The sequence below is a fragment of the Talpa occidentalis genome, unplaced genomic scaffold, assembly GCF_014898055.3.
Source record: "Talpa occidentalis isolate TD23 unplaced genomic scaffold, MPIMG_talOcc4v2.1 talOcc4.16, whole genome shotgun sequence".
In the NCBI taxonomy this organism is placed as follows: Eukaryota; Metazoa; Chordata; class Mammalia; order Eulipotyphla; family Talpidae; genus Talpa; species Talpa occidentalis.
The window spans coordinates 12,808,209-12,822,871 of NW_023601653.1; the positions used below are offsets into that span (position 1 = coordinate 12,808,209).

At 35.6% G+C, this 14,663-nt stretch overlaps 1 protein-coding gene across 2 annotated transcripts in view; it reads left to right on the top strand.

Annotated features, from left to right (window-relative positions):
- Nucleotides 1-607: 607 nt before the first annotated feature.
- WASHC3 (WASH complex subunit 3) overlaps nt 608-14,663 on the top strand; it is a 42,096-nt gene continuing 28,040 nt past the window's right edge. Inside the window, exons 1-4 of one of the 2 annotated variants that reach the window (XM_037513774.2) lie at nt 608-767; nt 1,342-1,440; nt 10,082-10,147; nt 11,836-11,943. In XM_037513774.2, coding sequence (XP_037369671.1) covers nt 717-767; nt 1,342-1,440; nt 10,082-10,147; nt 11,836-11,943 — 324 coding nt within the window. In that variant the 5' untranslated portion in view covers nt 608-716. Of the gene's footprint in view, nt 768-1,341; nt 1,441-5,081; nt 5,202-10,081; nt 10,148-11,835; nt 11,944-14,663 lie in introns of those variants that run through there. The other variant, XM_037513775.2, reaches the window with a different exon arrangement.

A 14,663-nucleotide genomic window follows, 5' to 3' on the forward strand; every position in this document is an offset into this window, starting at 1 on the left:
TGATCCAGTCATCTATTTTTGGGCATTTGGGTTGTTTCCAGGTTTTACCTATTGTAAATAGTGCTGCAATAAACATAGGGGTACAGTACAATACACAACAAAGCAAAAACGGACAAATACAAATCAGAGACATCCTGCAGGGGAGGAGGCGGGAGAGGGGTCATAGGGAGGGAGAGAGGAGCAAAAGGGACTGAGGTGATGGTGCACGGGTGCATTGGTGAAGGAATCTCTATGGGGACGACCCCCGAGGGGGTGGGGGGAAGCAAATATTGTTTAAAAATGAACAATAATGTAAAAAAAAACATTAAAAATGATATTAAAAAGTAGCATACGCGATAAAAATAAAAACATTTCCGAATTTCCAAAAAAATTGACTTTTCAATTAACAGTGACTTAGGTAAGCATATAAAGGGCGGGTGTAAGCCGGGATGACCTCAAACGTCCGCAACTGCCCCCTCCCTTTTCGTGCTAAGAGTTTATCACTACCACGCCCAGGTCGCTCCACGCTGTACGTCCGCGGCTGACGTCACAACTCGGGACGCGAACTACCGATCCCAGAATGCCGTGCGACGGCGACGTCTACTTCCGGCAGGAAGGGACCAGGAGGCGGGGACTTGGCAGGGGGGTGGGGGGGCGTTTCAACGCTATTACCGGGTTGGGCGGGCCCTAAGGGGAGGGTTTGTGGGCGAATCCTGGGTTCCCCGCCCGCTGAGGACATGGATGAGGACGGGCTTCCTCTCATGGGGTCAGGCATAGACCTGACCAAGGTTTGTAAAAGACCGAGCAGGACTTCCGGCGAGCTGGGAGGAGGATGGGGAAGGGATGCCGGGTTCCCAGGGCGCCCCCCATCTCTCCACGCCCCACCCGCACCCTGGCCTTGGGCCTGCGTTCTGTCCGCCTCGGGAGGAAGAGGCCCACAGCTCAACTCGTGAGGGGGGCCCGCCCAGACGTTGAAGGGGGTGGTGTACCTCTCCCCGTCCTCGATTCCCGCGTCACGAGTATCTGGGCTCAAGGGGGGCCCCCCCGCCCCGCGGCCCGTCACGACTTGACATCTCACCTCTTTTCTTCCGCCTCCAAGTTTTCTGTGCGCCCCTATGTGTGGTTGCCTCTGGCTGGGAAAGCCCCTACTTGCGAATCCAGAGCCCACTCTCAAACTTTCCCGCAGCTTCTGTCGTCCTCGGACACCCCACCCCCACGGTGAGGAAAACAAGTTAATTACTATTCGCAGTATTTCAAGTAACTCATATTACACAGCACAACACCCCGTTCTTATTAACCTAAGAGGAACTTCGCGGTGTACGAGCCTCCTGTTCGAATCATGTTTGTTTTTACATAACACAGGTGCCAGCTATTCAACAGAAAAGAACGGTGGCATTTCTAAACCAATTTGTGGTGCACACTGTACAGTTCCTCAACCGCTTTTCTACAGTTTGTGAGGAGGTAGGTCCTATGATACTGATTTAATGAATAGCTTAGAAATCCACTTGCACTTTGGAAGGTGGCAGATGAGTACAACCAGAATTAAAGCCTGAGGTACAATATGCAGGTGTCATAAGTCACCCAATTGTTTTGTCAAATTTTGGATCTTCATGGATTCTGCTGCCATCGATCCTAGTGCTTCTAATGGTCTGTGTGAAATACTGTTGTTCAGTAAGGCTTATTGTGCTTAAGGAGAACAAAAGGAATTCCAAAATTTCAGTAGAAAACATTTTACTTTGTAATTATGTTTCTCTTATCCCAAAGATTTACATGTTAAGTACACATTGTTTCAGTTTATATTAGAATTATTTTTTAAAGGTTTATTTATGCATACAAGAGCTGGGGTACAGGCCAGAGATGCACGGGGGTGAGAGGATTCACCAGAGACAGTGGGGAGTAGAACAGGCAGACTGACTGAAATACACTGCTGAGGGGAGCAGCAGGCGAGATAGGAGAGGCCTGCTGCACCATGTGGGTTGCTCCCTGGCCGTCTGGGGATCGAACTCGTGCTGCCAAGGCTGCGGATTGCTTCATAGTGTGGTGCTTAACCCCTTGCACCACCAGGGAGACCCTATATTAGAATTATTTACATTGCTTTATCAAAGGATAAGGAGATGATAGCTTAGAAACAGAACTTTGGCATCAAATATTATGCAAATAAAAATACTCTCTGCGAATGACTTGTGAAGTGAGGTTTAAGTATCCAATTACATATGAGGTACCAGATCCAAATGAGAATTAGGGGGAAAATGAGAAACATGGATGTTGAAATTGAGTTTAAGAAAGGAGGGAAAGATAAAATGAGATATTCACAGGAGTCTTACATGCAAGTACAAGGCATAGCCTTAGCAAGTAGTGTTGTTAATAAAAATTGCATGGAGACTGGAGAACTATTTTCACTTGTATACGATTCTGGCTGTTTTTGTCTACCTATCAAAATTTCTCTGTCTTCTCACTAAAGTAAACGAAGTAGTAATTGATAGAGTGAGGAGCTCAGTTCACTATCTAATAGACTCAACAATTAGGTGAATTTCCATTTCACCTTGTACCACTGCTGCTTTAAATGGGATATACAGTGGAAAAACTAAAGCAGTAAACTGAGAATTTAGTCCTTAACTTTTTATATCACAATAGGATAGAGAAGTATCTGGAGAGAAACTATTCCTGGATGGTTAGCAGAATAAGAAAAAATAAAACCACCACGAGCAAACACATTTATGAAAGCAACTTTTATATATTTATTTATTTATTTATTTGTTTGTTTGTTTATTTTATAAAATAGCTGGGGTACAGGCCAGGGCACAGGAGGGTGAGAGGATTCACCAGAGACAAGAGTGAGGAGCAGAACAGGCAGACAGACCGAAAGCACTGCTGAGGGGAGCAGCAGGTGAGACAGGAGAGGTCTGCCGCGCCATATGGCAATCTGCCTGGCCGGGCAAGAATCGAACCTGCGTTGCAGAGGCTGAGGACAGCTTCACAGCGTTGTGCTCAACCTGCTACGCTGTCTGGAAGGCCCATGAAAGCAACTTGGTTGAGCTGCCCTAAGGATAGCTCGTCACCTTTGTAATCCCTGACAGTTTTCTCTGCCTGAGGAGTGAGTGCAGTTTACTGCTTACTGTTGGCTAATAACTAGATAAAATATAATAATAATTGTTTTTCTCACCCATTGATTGCTGATAAATTCTCAGAGCTTCATGGCTCCATCTTTTTCCATCTTCTTTCCCTCACTCAACTTCCCCCCAGTTTTTCAGACTGTATCACTGCTGAGTCCCTATTTTTTTTCCTTGAAGAGAAAGATGGTTGACTAGAAACCCACGAAATTTAAAGATTGTTTATTAACTTTTTCTCCGTAATAGATAGGAATCTGGTTTGGACATAACTCACTGTTTGCAAATAATATTTTATCAGTTTGGATATTAATGTCAGTTGTGGCCTTTTTGCTTGGTGTGACAACAATAACTAATATTTATTGACCTCAGCGTTATACTAAGTGATTCACATACATTTAATTTTCACAGCCCAGTCCTTTGAAAGCAGTCTAGTTATCTCTCTTTTACATACATAAAATAACTGAAATGTAGAAAGGTTTAAATCATTTGCTTAGTAAATTCATTTATTCATTCATTTATCCAACATATATTGAGTGTATAATATTTAAGCTGCAGTCACTTCTCTAACTTTTTCATACTCACATAGCTGAAAGTAAGAGAGTTGGGATTCCAACTCTGATCTGTTAAGTAAAAATGGGAAAATGTCTCACTACTCTGTTATTACACTTTTGATCTGAATAAGAGTTTATGTTGTTTTCAAGTGAGACATTGCAGTGTCTTCTTTTTTTTTTTTAAGATTTATTTATTCATGCATACACGAGCTGCAGTGTAGGCCAGAGGTGAGCAGAGTGGTGGTGAGCAGATTCACCAGAGAAAGAGTGGGGAGCAGAACAGGTGGATCTACTAAAACTGCTGAGGGGAGCAGTGGACAAAACAGGAGAGGTCTGCTGCGCCATGTGGGTCAGAGAACTAACTCAAGCTGCAGTGGCTGGTGATAGCTTGATAGTGCTGTGACTTAACCTCTGTGCCACCTGGGAGGCCCTGCAGTGTCTTTTTTTTTTTAATATTTTCTTACTTTTTCTTTTTTTAATTTAAATTTGATTTTTATATTCCCCATACAATTACAACCCCCTTATTTTGACCCCAATCCCTCCTTTCCCCATCCCCCACCCCCGATAGAGTATTTCTGGTTCATAGTTGTTTGTTGATTTTGATTTTTACTTTCTTATAGTTATTCTTTTTCCTGGTCCCTTATTTAAGTTTTCTAGATTCCTGCTATGAGTGAGACCATCCAGTATTTTTCTTTTTCTTTCTGGCTTATTTCGCTGAGCATGATCCCTTCCAGCGTCATCCATGTTGCTGCAAATTGCATGTGTTTATCTTTTTTGAATGCTGAGTAATATTCCATGGTGTGTATGTACCACATCTTCTTGATCCAGTCATCTATTTTTGGGCATTTGGGTTGTTTCCAAAGCCTAACTATTGTAAATAGTTGCAGTGTCTTATTTATAGCTATTTCAAAACATTTTTTAGATTTGGATTGTCTTTTTTGCTAAGCATGTCCATTTGACGTAATGTTTTTTTTTTTTTTTTGATATGAAAAATTCCAGGAATCTAACATATACTTAAACATAAGTTGCTGTTTTCTCCCCATTAAGGTCAATGTGGTTTTTGAAGTGGGTTGTAATTTGTTAATAGCACCTAGCAGATCTGTAGTCCTTATTTAGTTAAAACTTTAAATGAGAACCAAAAAGAGTTTCCCTCAACAAAAAATGAGCCTCTGCTGTTATTTTTTTTGACCTGGAAGTGAATTAGGGGGAAATGCAATTTTTTTATGTTTGTTTGTTTTTCATAATCCTTGTTTTAAACAGATCCAAACTGTAATGACTTCAGTCACAACTACACTCAATCCCAAAATGCATTTGAAACAAATAGCTGAGACTCTTTCTTCATCACTAATACTGCCTTTAGAGTTCTCTAATAAAAAGTTCAACAGTGTATTCTGTGAAGAATTTAACTTTTTAAAAACTTTTTTTGGGGATACTAGGTTACTTTATAACTCTTCTAATGACTGGAACCAGGACAAGGGAAAGTTTAGAAGATAAAAGAAAGTAGATGAGTCAGACCAAAGTTATAAAGTACTCGGATCACTTCTTCCTTCACAACTCCTCAGTAAGCATTTCTATTCCGGCCTTTCTTGGCAAAATCTTAATGGTGATCCAGTGGGATTGTAAATTTAAAAGGAAGGGGATAGAGGCACCACAGTGCAAATTCTATGCACATTACAGATAAAATTGAGTTGCGGTTTCACCTTATAATTAATTTTAAAGTCAAAGGTATTCTGTAAACAGGGCAGTCAGATGTGTTGTTTTTACTCAGACTTGTAACAAGCTAAATTTTAACTGGGTTGTTAAAAAAAAATTTTAAAATCCTAAAACTTTCTTTTTTTCTAAAATCTTTTAAGTATTGACAAAAATGCTGAGAATTCTCACATAATCTAAAAAAATTTACTGTGCTTAGTTATATTCTCCATCTAATTTTTTTTTAAGATTTATTTATTTATACAAGCACTGGGTACAGTCAGAAGCGCGGGAGGATGAGAGAATTCACCAGAGCCAGAGCGGGGAACAGAGCAGGCAGAAGGAACGAAGTACACTGCTGAGGGGAGCAGCGGGCGGCAAGAGAGGACTGCGGCTGTGGGCAAGAGAGGTTAGAGGAGGGGAGGTCAGAGGGCAGGAGAGGTCAGAGGCTGCGGGCAGCTTCGCAACCCAGCGCTCAGCTGCTGCGCCACCGGGGAGGCCCTCTCCATCTAATTTTTAAGCCCATTATTGGACTTAAACTACTACCAGCTAATGTTTTTGCTTAAAACCCTATTTACTGCTGTAACTTTTACAACTGCTTTTACAGTTTTTACAACTGCTGGCCTTAAATGTCAGGTGAAGTTTAATAAAACCATTGATTGCTTCCATTTCTGGCTTCTAGGGCATACACAACCCAATGTGATATACCAAGAGCACCATTATTTAAAAATACTGTTACTCTTAGAGAATTGGATATAAACTGGAGCATTTACAACCTTGAAAAACTACACTTTTATTTTTGTTTCCATGTTTCACCATTAACTCCGCATTTCTTCCTTTTGTCTTATTTTCACTTTAATAAAATGCATTACCTTAGAAATAGATGAGTGATAAATCAATACATTTTCAGCATGTCTGATAAATTCCAGGTACCTTATAAATTCACCTATTGTCCCTAACCAAGTTTTGTTAGGTTTTTTTTTATCCTTATAAAGAGGATGGTTAACTGTATGGGTGAGACTATTCTCTTTCCATTGCCTCTCTGCTAAACCTTTCAGAGAAAGGGACAGTTATTCCTGTAACTTATATCCATAGTCATCTATAATTCAGAGCAGAGGTTCTCAAGCAGGGGACATTTGGCAATATCTAGAGATATTTTTAGTTGATACAAGTGGGGAGTGCTAGTGGCATTTAGTGAATAGAAATCAGAGTCTGTTAAACATTCTATATTGAACAGACTACAGACTCAAAAACATTTATTATGCTAAGTTATCTTTGAAAAGCAGAAGCTCTTAATTGTGCCATGGACTTTTTGGCATTCTAGTAAACAAAGTGAATGTTTTCAATTGCATAAAATATATAGAATTACAGAAAACTAATTATATGCTTTAGAAGAACTCAAAATTGATACAGTAATATGTGCTTTAGCAAAACTTTGTTAGATGACCCAAGTAACACATCTAATATTTTAAGATATTAAAAACCAACTCCAGAAACGACAGATAATACCTCCATGGATAGTAAAATAACAATATTTGTCCACAACAAAGATCTTGCCTAGCCAGAAGGAAAACCCTGTTGATCAGATTTTGAAAATAACATTTATTTTCAAAAACATAAACTTGAATGGGAAAAACTCTTTTTATTTTTATTTACCACTAAATTTCACATATTCTTTGTGAGTTTAGTAAATGAAAATCAAGTAGAATTAGGACCTATGACTTGGTTACCAGTAGAAATCACAGGTCTTTATTATTAAATTGCAATTGTTTTTATTTCATTATGCTTTGTATTGGTTTAGATATCAAGGCTATTCAGATAAATTATTATAAATTAAAATATATTGATGTTTATTTCAGTATCCTTCATGTCTTGCATGAATAAATTATTTATGTAATCTTTACAAAACATTTCATATTAGTGAGGATTTGATAGCAGTAGATGAGAAGGTAAAAATGAGTGCCAAAGCGAAAGATTGACGTATCAAACTAATCAGATCCAGAGAGAATGAATAACTGCTCTAGGAAGTATAAATAATTTCCTCTAAGCCTCTTTAATCTTCCCTCTCAACAAGTAGTTTTCCAAATAAACATTTTCATCCTTAATCCCTTATTTACTAAGATTTGTACTTTGGTACTTGGCCTATCCTGTGTGAATCATTGAGGGCCCATTTAAGGACAATTTAGTTTTATGATCTAACCCTATAAACATTTTAATACCAATTTTTAAAATAATTCCAGATAAACAGCATCTATTTTAGGAAATTTGATTAGAAAAATTTGATTCCTAGTATTTTAGGATAATAGTATCTTAGTGAGAAATGGATCAATCATTTAATCCCTTTGAATAACAAAAATTGTATCTATGCAATACTGGGAATTTTCTGTCATTTTTAAAAAATTAATAAGCTTTCTTTTTTAGAATAGTTTTAGGTTCAGAGCAAAACGGAGCAGAAAGCTCAGAGTTCCCGTAACACCCCACCCTCCCCCCAGTAGTACTTTTGTTACAGTTGATGTGCCTACATCGATTCGCATCATCATTACAAGTAATCCCTGGCAACATATTTTAACAATGTAAAATTCTTTCAAAACAATTCCTTCAAAAATATATCTGGAGTTGGAGTTACTTGTGTTCACATTATTTTATTTTTATGAAGACTCAGTTTTCTTATCTTCAAAAGTATCATAATAATTGTTCCTACCTTATAGATTTCTTGTGATATTTCAATTAATATGTTGCATATACAGTGTAGCATAGTAAAGTAAATTCCCAAGTGTTTATGTTGGTGACTGTTACATAAAAGTACACATTTATGTAAGTATATGAAAAATTAATTTTTAATGTCTTTCTGTTTCTTTTTCCATGTTCACTTAATCAAACCAAAGTATTCCTTTTTTTAATTAAGTTAGAAATTACTCACTTCACAAATTAATTTTCTGTAGGATTTCTGCAATTACTTTAGCTTCTCTAGTGAGTTGAAAGACTGATTATATTTAACACAATTTAATTTCCATGTTCAGGAAACACCTATAATTTGGAAAGGAATTCATCCCTATTTAGATTTATTTATTTATGCATACAAGAACTGGGGTACAGGCCAGAGGTGTGGGGAGTAAGAGGATTCACCAGAGATAGTGGGGAACAGAACAGGCAGATCTACTGAAATACACTGCTGAGGGGAGCAGCGGGCGAGATAGGAGAGGTCTGCTGTGCCATGTGGGTCACCTCCCTGGCCAGGTATTGAAGTCGTGCTGCAGTGGCTGCGAATAGCTTTATAGTGCTGCCTCTTAACCCCTTGCACCACCAGGGAGGCCCACATCCCTTTTTTTATAAATCTGTATGTTTACATAAAAACTTTATGTGAACAAATCCTACAAGTCAAGGTTAAACTTAGCTTCGAATGCCATTAAAACTAGATTCCGATATTTTATTTCAAAATCTTTGTAGCTATCATGTTGCTCATCTTAAAAATAAGTGTCTTGTGACAAAGTGCTAACTACTCTGCAGTGGCTCAGTTTTTTCCCTCCAAATCTGGGCAAAACAACTGTCTCTTGAAGTGTTAAAATTCTGCTTATGAGTTATTCAACATCTTGATAATATCCCAGAAAGCAGACAGAATACTGCACATCTGCCAACTAAACTGGCCAACTGCTTTCAGACTGTGTCACTGAGAGTAATATTGTTTAGGATTAGAGAGTTCTAAATAAATGTTCTCATAGGCCTTACTTTATGATGTTGCTTTTATTTGTGTAGGTGTATATATATATGTAGATAATTCTGTAGAGTAAGTAGAGCATGGCAAGCTCTTGGTGGTTCTGGTTTATCTTAGATTTTGATAGTAGGTTGATTCCTTTTGCTTTTTTAGTACTCTTATTTTTTCCCTGTGTTTTAGTTCTCAACATGAACTACTTATTATCTAATTTCATCCCCTTTTACTTCTCAAGCTTGAAAGGTTTGAATTTGAACTAATTATATGTGCTTATGTGTTCAAGTAATTTATAAGACAATCCTGTTCCATGCTGTCTGGGATGATTTTTATTCTTATTTTCTACAAAGAATTCCTTTATTCATCAACAAACGATTAGGTTCCATTAAGTATCAAGTACTGCAGATATGGCATTAGACAAAAAACTGTTCTGGGAAGAGTTTATATTTTGGTGCCAATGATTGATTATGATTCTGATAATAAATTTGATAAGGCTAAAAGTGTAACTTTTTCTTAACTATGAATATAATTTGTACAATAGATATATAAGACAATATTGGTATAAAATAATCATGAAGCATGCTAGTGAAGGTAATAGAATACCTGAGTTCCCATTCTTACTTCTGAAATAAGAGAATAATATATTAGAAAATTACAAATGGGCCTCCCCTGGTGGCGCAGCTGTTGAGCGCTGGGCTGCAAAGCTGCCCACAGCCTCTGTAGCGCTGGTTCAATCCCCGGCCGCCAGCAAGGGTCCCACATGGCGCACAGACCTTTCCTGCCGCGCCTGCTGCTTCCCTCAGCAGTGTACTTCATCAGTCTGCCTATTCTGCTCTCCACTCTGGTTCTGGTGAATTCTCTCACCCTCCTGCACTTCTGACTGTACCCAGTGCTGTATAAATAAATAAATCTTTAAAAAAAAAAAAAAGAAAAGAAAATGACAAATATTCAAGCCACTTATTATTTGCAAATCTGCCCTTTGTTATCCTTGTTAACTGATTGTTTTCATCATCCTTTTTTTATTTGTTTTAATCTTTCTTTTCCAGAAATTGGCAGAACTTTCTCTTCGTATCCAACAAATTGAAACAACTCTCAATATTTTAGATGCAAAGGTTTGTATTTCTGAATAATTATAATGCAAACATTGCTTTACATATATCAACTTTCTCAGTCATACTTAATTAACTTTAGGAATAAAATCATTTTAGCTTTTCCATCCATTAAGGGGATACAGTGCTTTTTAAAAAATTCATTAATTACAGAGGGCATAATGTTCATTATAACAATTAACTGAGTCTGTTTGATACAGATGAATTTAATTTGTTTCATTGTACTAGTGAGAAGCGTAATGTCACATGTTAACAAATTGAACTGTTGTATAGTTCACTTAATTTGATGGAAACTTCACAATTATCTCAATAGTTATCATTTGTAACATAGTAAAAATTATATAAAACTTTAGATATCTCCAGAGAAAAATTTGGAGAAATATTGGCTATTTTTCATTTGCAAATATATTAAATGCTAATGAAGAAATGCCAGTTGTGATGTCAGAAATTACAAAAGATAACTAGGAAAAATGGAAAGATATTTTTATTTGAAAGCTTGCAGATCTGTATATGTTTCCTACTTATAAAATAATGGAAACACTTATATTTTTGCGACTTTATGTTTTTATTGAAAAAAAGTATCTTAAAATATTGTGAGGCAGTAAAATAAGGATCAGAATGTCTAATTTATACCTCTTCTTATGGACCTTCGCCATTATAATTCTCGCAGAATATTTCTCAAGCTTAGAAGATTTAGGATACTGGCTTTGAACATGTTCATAATACTTCCTAGCAGCCATACTCACTTGAAACTATTTAGGTCATAGCCACTGTGCTAAGTACTGTCTTTACTCAACAGTTCTCAATGGATATCTCTGCTTCAGATCTTACTATCATTAGTTTTTTTCATTATTCTTTGTTATGAACATGTCTTATTTTAATGTTTAATTAGTCCAAAGTGACAAGTTAAGTTACCATATTAGCAAGTTTACCTTAAATTACTTCCATGGCCATAGAGTTAATCCCCGACATTAGCCAATCATTTGACAAATATGTACCATTGAAATCAGAATGAAATCAGAAAAGAAGGTTTGCATGGTTGTTGCAAATCCATACTGAAATTCTTAGCCACTAGCAATATGCCTATTTTTATGTGTTAAAATAACACATTTTAGTAACATTCAGTGATAAATATTTAAGAAAGAAAAAAGAATGAGCTGTGTTAGACATGAAGTCGTGAAGAAGAGTTTTGTCATTTCTCAGATAATTCAAAGTATGCTACAAAGCACTTTTTTTACAAAGAATTTCTAATAAAAATCTGTTTATAATAACGGCAAGGTTACTTTTCTCATCCCTGCTTTACAGGTAAGAAAATTAAAAGGCTTAGGGAGATTTTTACAAATTCACATAGTTCATAACATAAATCTACAGAATTTGACTCTGAAGCTAGTGCTCTCATCCCTACGTTAGGATTCCTTATATTTTAAAAATTTCTGGGCAAAAAAATGGTTATATGCTAAATTAAATTAATGATAAATTCTTCAAAAAATACTTTATTTACAAATGCCTGTCACTTTGAATAGTTTTTGGCATGGAGAATTCCAGACTCCAAAGGTGAGATTTTATAAACCTATTCCTATAGAATTAAAACTTAATATATTACAATTATTTAAAACACAAACACCTAAAAACTTACATTTAATCACCTAATATTATCTTCATATGCCAAAATTAATATTTTCTTCTCCTAGTTGTCATCTATCCCAGGCCTTGATGATGTCACATTTGAAGTATCTCCTGTTAGTGCCCCCAGAATGGCAAATGATTCATATTCTGAAACCTCTTTAGAGCAATCACAGGTAAGTATTTAATTTCCAAGAAATGAGCAGATCTTGTTTGGAGAAATAGACTAAGCAGCAGATTTGAAGAAAGAAGTCAAATAAAAATGTAAAACTTTGAATAGTAATATTTTAAAACCTTAACATAGAAAATGGAGTTTGAAAAAAATGTTACTTGTTTGATATTTTTTGAGAAGCTTTTTTAAGTTAATATTTTCTTTGTTATAAAAAGGGAAATTGGCCTATATGGCAGTAGAAAAAAATCTTTGAGTATAATTATTTTCTTCAAGTGACTATGGAAATTTTTATAAACTCTCATGAGAAATTTACTTTTTTTAAAGTTTTACTATTAAAAACATTTAAACATACACAAAGACAGTAGTACAGTGAATATTCCAATACCTGAATTTACCAGTTAAGATTTTGTTGCAATTGCTTTAACTATCTTTTTGTCACTTACTGAAGTGAATTACAGTTTATTAACCCCTGTGTTATTCCTTGAGCGTCTCTGAAAAGGTCTCACATTTTCTTGTATAGCCACAATGCCTTTATCACATACAGTAAATTAATGGTAATTCTCTCCTATCTTCTAACCCCTTGTTACTCAAAATAGGCTCCAGGGACCAGCAGCCTGGGCATCACCTATGGGCTTAATAAGAACGAAAAATCTCAGACTCCACTCCAGATCTACTGAGTCAGAATGCACAATTTAATAAGATCCATAGGTGATTTCTAGGCTCTTAAAATTTGAGAGATACTAATCTAAGAAGTTTCAGTTGTCTAAAAAATGTGTTTTTGGGTTGGATTTGTTCAAGTCAGCCTCCTAATAAAGGCTTCACTATACATTTGGTTATATTTGGTTCTTATGTCTTAATGTTCACTTATGCTCTGTATAAATTTAAATTAAAATTTGATTTTTATTTCAAAAAAAATCTTATTTTAGAACAATCTCTTGTGTACCTCAAGAGAGGTACACCTCTTGTGTACCTGAGTTAAAATTCAGAATAAAATAATCATTAAAATGGTTGTCTACCAGGTAATGCTGAACAAGTAGACTCCCTATCTATATGGAATCCTGCATTTATACCTGGAGGACTTTTCACAGGGTATTTTTTAGATCATGATCATGTTAATGATGATGGTGATGGTGAAGGTGATGATGATTATGGCTAAAACATAAAGGGTTTCTATTTTGTGCCAGGCATCTCTTTAAGTGCTTTTCTTCTAAGTGCTTTTCATAAATTGACTCATTTACTCTTCACACGGACCTATGAAATAAGTATTGCATTATCAATTCTACTTTGCAGTTTATCAAATGAGGTACACAGAGATTAAATAACCTGTTGAAAGTCACACAATAAGTCTAAGAGCTGGAATTTTAACCCAGATCATTTGGGGCCAACAATCCTAGCTTTTATCTGCTATTCTCCACTGTCTTATGCACCTGTGTCAAATATTAAGCATGCGTTATGTATGGGGCAAGGCTTTGTGGGAAAGCCATATATTTAAATAGTATGCATTTAGGGACTGAATAAGATGACCATTGATTTAACAACAGGATATTAGAAAATTTAATTTTCGTTTAATTAATATAGCAAATTCCATTCTGATGATCACTGGGATGTATATACAGGAAAAAATCCAGATGTATAGAAGAGTTAAACTTTATATTGATTTTTTTTCAGGTGTTATTATAAATGCCAGCTATGATGTATTTTTCAAACGTGTATAGTTGTATTACTTCTGCCTATTTAGAGTTTCAAGAAGTTAATTAAGAATAATCATAGCTGAATTTTCTAAAATTTGGAATGAACTGCTATATCTCTTACTCTATCTTGTTTAAAAATTGTACATTAATTCATTTGGAGGATTTTTGAAATTTTTTTCTGAATTTAAAAAATTGTGGTAAAGTGTGTTGATTAGTTTAATAAAGTAACTTAAGAATGTTCTCAATATTCAAATCATCTCCTTATTTCTTCTCCATTGTTATTATATTTTGTGTAAAATATTTTGAAATGGACTTAAGTGTTGCTCAACACAGAATTTGAATTGTCATTACAGTCAACTCTCTTATCAGATAAAGGATAATCATGTGCTTTCTAAAAGTCATCCATTCATTGTAGTCTCTAATCTATATATGAGTCAAAGACCTAAGGTTTGCATACTGATTTTTTCTGCAATTTTAATTTCATGGCTTAGATTTTATCATTACTCACAATAGAACAATTGTGCAGATTGAGATTAATTTGAGAATAAAATGAAAGACATTTGAGGAATATGATAGAGAATTTAATGGGTCATTCAAATAGCAAAGGTGTAAGACCTGACATAATTAAACCTTGTTGAGGTCATCATTATTAGGCAAAAATTAATGGCTGACCTTTGAAATCCATTGGACCTGTATGTAATTATCATTTGCTTGATTGTGCTATTGTATGAGTTTACTGTCCATATGTTTTTTTTTTTAATATATGCTTGGGTCTTGGTTAAATTTTTTTATTTAAATGTTTTGAACTATTTGTATTTTACAGATGAATATATGTGTGTTTGCTCTCTTTTGTACACTTAACAGTGTCTTATATAAATTCTAAAGGATTTTTGGATGCTTTATTTGCTTCAGAGTTTTACACAGGTTTAATTTACATTTGAATTATCTAAGGAAAAACCTTAGCATATAATTCACATTCATATTCATATTTTCAAAACTATGGCTATTTAAAGATCTTTCTTGATTTATCTAC